Consider the following 10,583-nt stretch of genomic DNA (forward strand, 5'->3'; position numbering starts at 1 on the left):
GGGGAGGGGGGTCATATTTTGTATAGCTGGGCGCAGAGGATCCTAAAATTCTATTTCGCAACATGAATTAAAGACTTTTTTAAAAGCCCCTAAAATAATCACCGTTTATCACTAAAAAATAAGAAATGATTGAGAATGAGAAGTCTTTATTTCACTCAGTGATTTACAAAACTTGCTTTTCTTGTTTTGGGAGGTAATGGCAAAAATGTGAATGCCTCATTGATAAGACTGACTAAAATGTAAAGAGGAAAATCATTTGAAATATTTAAAACAAGCACGTTGCAAGTGCGATGTTAGTAGAGCCTATAAATGAGAATGAGGAGGATGAGGGGGGGGGCGACTTTGAGATGACATTGAGGCTGTGTAGATGGGAGTTGAGTCTCTGGTTGTTGATGTTAGTCGCACAAGGCGAAGCGGCTGCTGCCCGTGTTGATTCAGCCTCCTCCTCCTCCTCCTCTTCATCCTCCTGGTCTTCAGCACTGCTCCCCGCTGGACAGCTCCTGCTTGGACACCTCTAACGCTGCATGGTCCCTTTAAGTCTTTTAATGGAAGTAAAATCTATTTATGTTTCAAGAAATATTGGGAGTTTACAACTTCACCCACAGGAGGAATCTACGGATACCTCGTTCCGAGATTTGTGGCAGGCAGCGTATCCTCGGCGGCAGAGATCACAGATTCACTGTGAGTAAACTGGGTGCTGAATTCTTGCGTCTGTCTGTGCGTGTGTTTGAACACCTAGACAAATGAGGCTGGTTAAAGCATGTTTTTATTTTTTATTTATTTATTGTCTTTGCGGCGACAGTCGCGGGTATTAAACTGTGAATGAGGCTAACAATATGTTCCTGAAATTAATGTAAATTGCACGATGATCTCTGAACCTACACGCTGTATCCAGTTAAATGGTGTATTGATTACTGCATGCTAGTCATTTGGATGTTGCAAGTGCAGGGAAGACGCATTTTCAGGCGTCTAATAACGTGTAAGGTTCTCAATTAATCGGGTAGAATGGGGTAGGAATTTGTGCAGCCTGGTGCGTAAAGCTTTTACGCATTGGACATCCCTTTGTCCCCACAATGCGTTTTGCGTTCGAGTTTGTTTGAGACCTTTTTGTGTCCCTGCTGCTTTCAGTTCTGTATGTGGATAACTGTTTGGAAGCTGTAGATGGGAATTGGTGGACTTCACTGTGCTTAAATCTCCTGGGCCATTTACTATTGCTGCGATGCGTCTTACACTTGTGTGTATGTTTTGGATCCTGTAATTTGTCTCCAAGTTAGTTTGTATGTTTGTTTTGTTTTGGTGTCTATTAATAATATTTTGGGGGACATTTAATTGATGACATTGTTTAGGCTACCATGTCTGCTGATCTGGTTTTGACTGCTGGTAATTTATGTGCAATCTGCCGTCTGTGTTTTAGTTGTGGGGCAAGTCAGCATGACTTTGCCATCGATGTTTTGTTTTATTTTTATTTTTATTTATTTATATTTTTGGTGTTTGTTGAGTCTGTCTTAAATGGAAAATTTTGTCAGCGTGCCAAATGATCGGGAGGCGCGTTAGTCTGCGTCCTAATTTTCATACGTCAGAGATAAACAGTGTTTGCATTTAAGTGCCATTGTTTTATTGCACCTGCCAGGGAGTAAAACATGTCCATATTTGCCTATTAACGAACCACATTTTCTGCACTCCCCTGAAGAGACAATCAATTAGACTACTCTATTACAGGTTAACAGCGACTGACGAGCCTTGTGTGCACAGGCTTCATCTCCAGACATTTGGTCCAAAGGTTAGGTCTAAAAACCGCGAAGCTGCTGTCTACGTGGACTGGTGCTGAAGCCTCCCGTCCGACTGCCAGGACCTCTGCCAAATCCAGAGACATGGCGACGAACGGCACCAAAACGGATGGACAAGTCACAGAACTAAATGAGGTGGCCACTAATAATGACAAACCCAAGTCACTGGACGTGAAACCCGAAAAGCAGAAAAAGGAGGTGCCTGATAGGGAAACATGGAAAGGGAAATTTGATTTTCTCCTGTCGTGTGTGGGTTATGCAATTGGACTGGGAAACGTATGGAGATTTCCCTATCTCTGTGGAAAAAACGGTGGAGGTAAAGATTATTTTCACAGCTAATTTAACCGCATGTATCATTCAGTTCTGTGATGCACATATTCGAGCTTACCAAAGTGAGCGCTGATGACATGAAAAGAATTAATATCACCATCATGTGCAACCCCAATTAATTTACTCAGTGCAGTTTTAGCCTAAATTGATCATTTGTAAATGCATAACAATGTCCTTTTGTCCATCCAGGAGCCTTCTTGATTCCTTATTTTTTGACCCTTATATTTGCTGGGGTCCCCTTGTTCCTGTTGGAATGCTCCCTTGGTCAATACACCTCAATTGGAGGGCTTGGTGTGTGGAAACTGGCTCCTATGTTTAAAGGTATATGAAGAGAAAATTTCTGGGTAACCAGACCAGTCTAAAGAAAAGATTTATTTTGCAACAGTCCCAACTGAAAAAATATATATATATTTTCATGATATTGATGCTTATGAGAAAACTATGGCCATCAGGATATATGGAGGCCACACTCAAATCCAATAATAGTTTTATAGTGCCTAATTCATTTTTCTGTGGCAGGTGTGGGCCTTGCAGCGGCTGTCTTGTCCTTCTGGCTTAACATTTACTACATTATAATCATTGCTTGGGCCATTTACTACCTGTACAACTCCTTTACCACTGTAAGTATTATGCAGTGCATTTCATTTAAAGCAAAAACCAGCATAAGAGCAAGATTGCTTATTGGGAACATAGCCTGCAAATATCTTTAAGAAACTGCTAATCCCTAAATTTGTCAAGGAGGAAGAAATCACAATTTTTTATTTTTCAGGAACTTCCATGGAGTTCCTGTAACAATGAATGGAACACAGAGAGGTGTTATACAAACTACACCATTGCAGATACCACCAATCTCACCAGTGCAGTGATGGAGTTTTGGGAGTAAGATATTGACTGTTTTCTCTTGCTTTTCACAACAGCAGTGCTTTACACTATCCTGCATGCTTCCCTGAGCTACGTAAAAGACAGCTTCCTCTGCTGCATGGTTATTTCACTGTGTGTGTGTATAATAGTCTTATTGTTGCTTCCTCTGACTTATAGGCGCAACATGCATCAAATGACTGATGGCTTGGAAAAACCAGGCCAGCTTCGAGTGCCACTGGCAATAACACTGGCTATTGCCTGGGTCCTTGTGTACTTCTGTATTTGGAAAGGGGTTAGCTGGACAGGAAAGGTAAGGTGTTCGAAAGATTTGGTTGCCCCAGACCTCTGATGCTATACTGGTTCCCAAAGTGGAACACAATTTGACAGCTATGCAATATTAATCACTTTAATATCAGCTCATCAATCATTCAAATTGCAATCAGCATTGTCCAGATTCATTTCAAAATAGGAGAAGAGTCAGCATAAACTCATGTTCACTAATCCTACTCTGCCTTATGGTGGCTCCGCTAATTCCATTTCTCCTGACACTTCCTTTACACTGAGTGTGGATTTGTGATAGGTAGCGCAATAAACAGCCTTACTAGGATCTGGCTTTATCTTTTCTCTTCGCTTGGGGCAGTTTCCGTCTCTTGTGATGTCACATTTTGAATGTCTGGTTTATCAAATGACCATGGCAAATAAAATTTGCTCTGGTCACAAAATACCCCATCCCCCACTCCATGTTTTGCGCACACACATCTTCCACAATGTCAGAAATTCAGAGTGACAGATAGGCCAGTTGTAAGCAAAGTTTCAGTGATTTCTTTGCTGAATTGTTTTTATTTGCTTGGTTTTTTGTTGTTGTTGTTGTACTGAAAATCTGGAGAAACTTCACAGAGCTCATGAAAATGTATAAATCTATGTATCATATATATTCTTAAAATGTAATGATGTTACCCTGCTGATAACAGTTTTACATTTTCAGGTCGTTTACTTCTCAGCTACATATCCCTACTTCATGCTGTTTATTCTCTTCATCCGTGGGGTGACTCTACCTGGAGCTAGAGAGGGAATTTTGTTCTATATAACCCCTGACTTTGAAAAGCTCAAAGAATCTGAGGTAATGGCATATTATTTCATGATTCATACCCATGTACTGTATCCCTGAGTGAACAGACGGTGGCCTCACGCAGTTATGTTTTTGCATTCTTTCAGGTATGGCTGGATGCAGCTACCCAGATTTTTTTTTCCTACGGATTAGGATTGGGGTCACTTATAGCTCTAGGCAGCTATAACCCTTTCAATAACAATGTTTACAGGTGAGACTGGTGATGATACATGAACAGGATGTAACTCATGAGATGACCAAGACTGCTGCTGAATTTAATATATGAGAGTAAATTGCAATAGCTGAAGATGGATGTAATTGAATTTTTCTTCTTTTACAACATAACTTGATCCGATTCAATCTCACTTGGTAGGAACCCTTAAAAGGAGGTTATAAATATGAGTTCCTGTCATAAATATAATAAAAGTCTAAGGCAGCTTCTTTCTGTTGGTGTGTGTGCGTGCTGGAGGAAAAAAAAAAAGTACTATTATTGCAAAGCCTGTTTTCTCCAGCAGCCCCATGGTTCTGGGTCACATAAACAACCAGTTACATAAAAACAGTTGCATTCATTTTGTGCATTTTGTGCCCTTGATTCAAACAGATCTAGCTTTCTACACCATCTATATCTATAAAAATGTGTGAAAATTCTAATTTTTGATGTGATCTTTTAAATGAAAGTATATTTATATCAGTCACAGTTATCAAATATTGCATTTTTTGATAAACCCTGCGATCAAAAGGAGCAGATAGCAATGATGCCCTCTTGCAGATACTCATTCAGACCTCTCGTGCTTTGAGAGTTTTCAAAGATCAGTGCAGAACCACAAAAATTAGCAAATTTAAATCTTTGACAGAGGCTGTATTTTATATTTCCTCTCCCCAGAGACTCTATCATTGTGTGCTGCATCAACTCATGTACCAGCATGTTTGCTGGCTTTGTAATCTTCTCTATTGTTGGCTTCATGGCAAATGTGACAAAGAAACCCATTGCTGATGTAGCAGCTTCAGGTAACTACAGATCACTTTCTTCTGTAATGTTTCTGTCTGCACAAAAAATGTGCACTGTCATTGAATAGCTTCAGTTAATACACAATACTATGTGAATATATATGTATGCCATTATCAGACTACTGTAAGAGGAACCCTGACGAAATGATTTTCCTGTTTTCCAACCAGGTCCTGGCTTAGCTTTTCTGGCCTACCCAGAGGCTGTAACCCAATTGCCCGTCTCCCCTCTCTGGGCCATTCTGTTCTTCTCCATGCTGCTCATGCTGGGAATAGACAGCCAGGTAAGGGGCTTGGAGATGATCTGCTCATGGGCTGACCCAAATATTTGAAATGCAGGTACATATCATGCAGCTCACCCCTGCTCTCTGCATGATAAGCATGCAATTTGCTTCTTGTGGACCGATATAGCTGGGCTTTGACATTGGCTGTCAAGTATTTTTAATGCAACTTTATCACCTCCATTTGCCTGCAGGTCCCTTTGTGTGTGTGCGTTTTTCTTAATATGTGATAGTTGGGTTTGAATAAGGCTAGAGAGACTTGAAAACCATATATGCAGTTATACAATGCCCATGAGCACCAGCACTTCAAAGTAAAAGACTTAAATATAACCCTGTTCTAAATGTCATAGCAACAGTGCTTTCGCACACAAGGGCTATTACCAAAATGGCATCCAAGAAGTGAATGCTTGGTCATTCAGAAGATTGCATTAGTGATTTTGTCCCATGGTTTGCTGCACATTGCAGTTCTTTCTTAATCTAACCAGTAAAATAAAGGTTCCCTGATTTAAAAAAAAAAAAAAAAAAAAAAAAAAAAAAGCATTTTGCTTTGAGATGTATTCTATTAAAACCTCTTTCATCAAAGAATATAAAAGCAGCAAAGTGCAAAAAAAAAAAAAAATGCAGGTATTCATAATTATTCCTAATGCTGTTTCTATGACTCTGTCCTTCAGTTCTGCACTGTTGAAGGCTTCATCACTGCTCTGGTGGATGAGTTTCCCAGAGCTCTTAGAGGTAGACGAGAGATCTTCATCGCAGTTGTCTGTCTGGTGTCCTATGTGATTGGACTTTCAAACATCACACAGGTACAGCAGGGCATCTTTCTCATATTACCACTAACTATTCATGGCGCAAGGTGAAACAAATCAGTTAAAGAAATGAGAAAAGTAATTAAAAGATCCAAGTAAAAGCCATGCATCTATGTACTATGCAAAAGGCAATTTAGATTTTGATCAGTGGCCTGAATTAATTACAGTACAGAGTATATCTGCACAAAAAGATTTCAATAACACCTATTAATTTTTCTGTAACCAGGGAGGAATCTATGTGTTCAAACTGTTTGACTACTACTCTGCCAGTGGAATGTCCCTGCTGTTCTTGGTCTTCTTTGAATGCATCTCCATATCCTGGTGCTACGGTGTGTATCAGGAATGTTTCATTAAATATAGCAAAAAAAAACCCAGACAAAATAATTTTTTTTTTCACAATTTTAAAATAGTTTTGCTAAAAATGACATATGTGAACGATTGAATGCCTCACGTGTATCCAGAGATATTTGCACAACTTCAAGCGATGTTCAGTCTCAAGGTCACGAGCACTCATGTGTTCCACCCCACCATCCTCATCATCATGCATGGCAGACCAGGAGCAAATTGAAATAAATTGGATATGAATATTTTGATCATAGATTCATTTGTCTCGCAGGTGTGAACAAGTTCTATGACAACATCCAGGAGATGATTGGCTACAAGCCTTGTATATGGTGGAAGTTGTGCTGGGTTGTATTCACCCCTCTCATTGTCGCAGTGAGTCCTCCGAAATAACAGAACAGTACATTTAAAGTCACGACATGAAAAATGAAACAATAAATAAAGTCAATATTACCTGCCTGCAGCCATGTCAGGCTCAGACAGCGCTGCCTGTAGTCAGTAGTGTCAGGATGCATAAAGTGTTTCGCGTCTCCCACAGGGGGTGTTCTTGTTCAGCGCCGTACAAATGGTTCCTCTCACAATGGGAGACTATGTGTTCCCAAGCTGGGGTCAGGGAGTAGGCTGGCTCATGGCGCTGTCCTCCATGATTCTCATACCAGGATATATGATCTACATGTATCTCGGGCTCAAGGGCACTTACAAAGAGGTAAGAAGGAAATCGTCTGTTGTTGGATCACTGGGTAAACAGCACAAATTCTGCCAGCTTTTATTTATAGATTTTTAGTTTGACTCTGTAACCTAATATCTTCTGTCTCTTATGTAATTATTCTCACCACGTGTTTCACTCCCAGCGACTTCGGATAATGCTTCAGCCCCCTGCAGTTGTCAGGCGACCTCAGGAAAATGGACCTGAGCAGCAAGTGGAAACCAACACTGCTAATCTGTCCAGCCCTGCCAACCCAGCTAGTGCTGCCAGCCCTACCAACCCGGCTCCCGCAAACACTGCCAGCCCCACCAGTCCAGCCCCTGTCAATTCAACCAGCCCAGTGACACCTGCTAACCCGGCCCCTCCACCAGCCAATCCAGCCAGCGCCTCTAGCCCAGTGAATCCAGTGACAAGTCCTACCACCACTATCACCACCACCACTACCACCACCACGGCTGGTCCGGCTAACCCTCCCACCACAACAGTTAGCCCAACCAGCCCACCACCCAATCCAACTAGCCCAGCAGAACCCGTCAACCCCCCAAACCCAACGAGCCCGACCTCTAACCTGACCAATGCTGAAGCCAACGTGTAGACAACAAAGTAACCCTCATGGAGTATGTAGACAAAAGAGAACATTACAAAGGACTTCCAAGATTATAATTGATTCACCTACCTCCAGGGGCAATATGTGATCAAAACAGATTTTCAAACCATGTTTAATTTTTTTCTGCATTTGTAAAACCAAGCCAATGATGTCTTATTGTTGGTTTGCATTCTGAAAACAATATCAAAGACTGTTAGTGTTCACAAATACAACCATAAATTCTGAGTGAAAAAAAATGTAAACATACTGTGTAATACTGTGAGAAAAGAAAAAACTTAGAGATATAGATTAGAGATTTGTTGAATATCTTCATGAATCGAGTAAATTCCGTGTGAATATAGTAGATGAAGTAGTGAACAAAATTGACATCATTGAAGAGTGCAAAGGATGGCGTCAATTTCTTTTTTATTTCTTTTTTTTTTTCTCGTGGATGTTTTCTAAACCTCACACAGTTGTCTCTTTTCCAAATGTTGCTCTCTGTGAGGTACACTATGGCCACAAGGCAAACGGGGAGCTCTGAGTAAGCACAATGCCAATAAGAAGTTCATGTTTAGGAGCTCTGGAGCAATCCAGTATTTGTTGCAAAAGTTTATGTGTGTGAGAGAGAGACTGTTATTTTTCAGTAAAAAAAAAATAAAAAAGAGAGAGAGAAAACTTTTATGTGATCAAAACATTTTTAGAATTATTTTTAGGATGTTTTATACTATATGTGTTGTGATGGAGGACCAAAATCAATAGGCAGACAAAAGCAAAAACTATGCCATTAAGTATTCGGTTGGCAAAGCACAGGGTACAAAGAAGTACAGTAATAATAATAATAACAATAATTAAAAAAAAAGAAAAGCACAGGGTTCCAAAAAGTGATTTACAAACATCGACTATCCCTTAATGCTGACAGTCAATCCTGTTTACGTTTTGCATGCTTTCCTCAGGAACATCAGTGAAATTTTTCTGAAATGTGTCCTGACAAACAAAAGAAGAAGAACAGAGTAGGCCTTAAGCCAGTACACCAATTTCAACTAAGCCATAGTCTGTTTACATGACTGGGCAGAAGTACAAGATACCACTTTGTATGCGAGCACACAAAAAAAAAAAAAAAAAAAACTGGACCAACTCTGTGTTTAAGTACAGTCATGGTTCTTTTCTTTATGTGTCTTGATCAATTATAGTTTGATCAATATGTATTCAGCAATACATATATAGGTGTATAAGTGCAGGCCATTAAGCAAGTGGTCTGTTTCTCTTTTTGTTGATGTTGTCTTTGCTTTACTACCGAAAAGCATAAGCTTTAATTTCCCCAGAGTTTTGCCATGGTGTGTCAAGACAATGTTAGTTTGCTTCTATGGCAGCTACTGTGAAAGGCATCTGGTTGAACAGCACATGTTTACTTTGAAAAGCAAAACAACTGAGCGAAAATGTGAAATGGCTACAGTTCATGTCCTGTGAATTTTGTATAAAGTTACTCTACCACAGTTTTCTCTGGAAGTTTGTTGTAAAACTGTACTGTGTAAAACATGTAACTGTGAATGTCTGTAATACATTGGAAGTTATTGTCTAAATGTTGAAAAAATGGAGTTGCTGTTTTCTGCAATAATATTTTGATCACAGAAGCTAAAGCACATATCTTACAGAAATATACGAAATGAAATGATGACAATGAAGATACTGACGATTATATTAAAAATAGAAACTATGTCTAGTAAAACAATATTGTTTTGTATATTTTTAACTGTCTCACTGCCTAATGTAAAACATAATATAAACATGATATGTATCTAAATGGTGTCACATGATAAAGCACGATTGTTATGTTATACAAACAGAAAAAGACTGAAAAAATAAAGAGTTATAGAAAATATAAATACAATACATGCCTGGCATATGTCCCTCATAGCATGTGTTTTTAAACAAGCAGAAAGAAGCAGTGTTTCTGGTTTCTTTAGGTCAACTCCAAATATCTTATATCCTGTCCATAGAGTATTTCTAGTCAAACGATATGGAGGAATTTGGTGGAGAAAGAAAACAAAGAGTTGTATGGCTGGATTCATCTTTTGTTTATTTTAGAATCAGGTCAGCTGGGACACGTAAGATAAAACGAGACCTTTCCTCAGTAGTTTGAGTGAAGATGACATCCAGCTTAACGCTATCATGGGGGTAAAATTAAACATCATTATAGTTTGAAAAAAAATAAATAAAAGCAATTAGACATCAAAAGAGAAAGTGTCTGAAGCCCTTCCTTGTGGTTTCCTGAGTGTCAGAAACACAAGCAGATAGAAAGGCCTCAGCAAGCAAGAAAAACATCACCACAAAACAGCTCTTGCCCCCGGGCCTGGCGTCCCCAGCCGCCCCATCTCCCCAACCTCTTATGGTTTTGTGTGTATTTACGTGTGTTTGCGTGTGTGTGTGTGTGCATGCACGCACGTGCGCGCGCACAGGCCTGCATCTTCTCCCCCAACTACTGCAGTTGCTGCTTCCATTAGCTTCCAGTGTGATAAAAGAGACGGCACCAGCTGACACCACAACAATGACTCGCCATGGATAAAAGAATGGCTTGTCCCCTCTAGTAGCTCATGGCAAACCGTCTGTGTGTGTGTGTGTGTGTGTGTGTGTGTGTGTGTGTGTGTGTGTGTGTGTGTGTGTGTGTGTGTGTGTGTGTGTGTGTGTGTGTGTGTGTGTGTGTGTGTGCGAGAGAGAGAGAGAGCGAGAGAGAAAAAGGGGCAGGTCTGGGACAGAAAGCTACGTGTTTGAGT

The 10,583-nt window shown here is 40.1% G+C and overlaps 1 protein-coding gene across 1 annotated transcript; it reads left to right on the plus strand.

Annotated features, from left to right (window-relative positions):
• Nucleotides 1-393: 393 nt before the first annotated feature.
• LOC115783355 (sodium- and chloride-dependent GABA transporter 1-like) lies at nt 394-9,700 on the plus strand. The gene is made up of 15 exons (XM_030734149.1): nt 394-681; nt 1,720-2,103; nt 2,307-2,438; nt 2,637-2,737; nt 2,887-2,996; nt 3,156-3,288; nt 3,964-4,098; nt 4,194-4,297; nt 4,970-5,094; nt 5,263-5,375; nt 6,044-6,175; nt 6,405-6,507; nt 6,795-6,895; nt 7,059-7,226; nt 7,372-9,700. The coding sequence occupies exons 2-15, from the start codon at nt 1,872-1,874 to the stop codon at nt 7,819-7,821; spliced, it is 2,139 nt and encodes a 712-aa protein (XP_030590009.1). The 5' UTR covers nt 394-681; nt 1,720-1,871; the 3' UTR covers nt 7,822-9,700.
• The last annotated feature ends 883 nt before the right edge of the window (nt 9,701-10,583 follow it).

This window comes from Archocentrus centrarchus, chromosome 7 (genome assembly GCF_007364275.1).
Source record: "Archocentrus centrarchus isolate MPI-CPG fArcCen1 chromosome 7, fArcCen1, whole genome shotgun sequence".
NCBI lineage: Eukaryota > Metazoa > Chordata > Actinopteri > Cichliformes > Cichlidae > Archocentrus > Archocentrus centrarchus.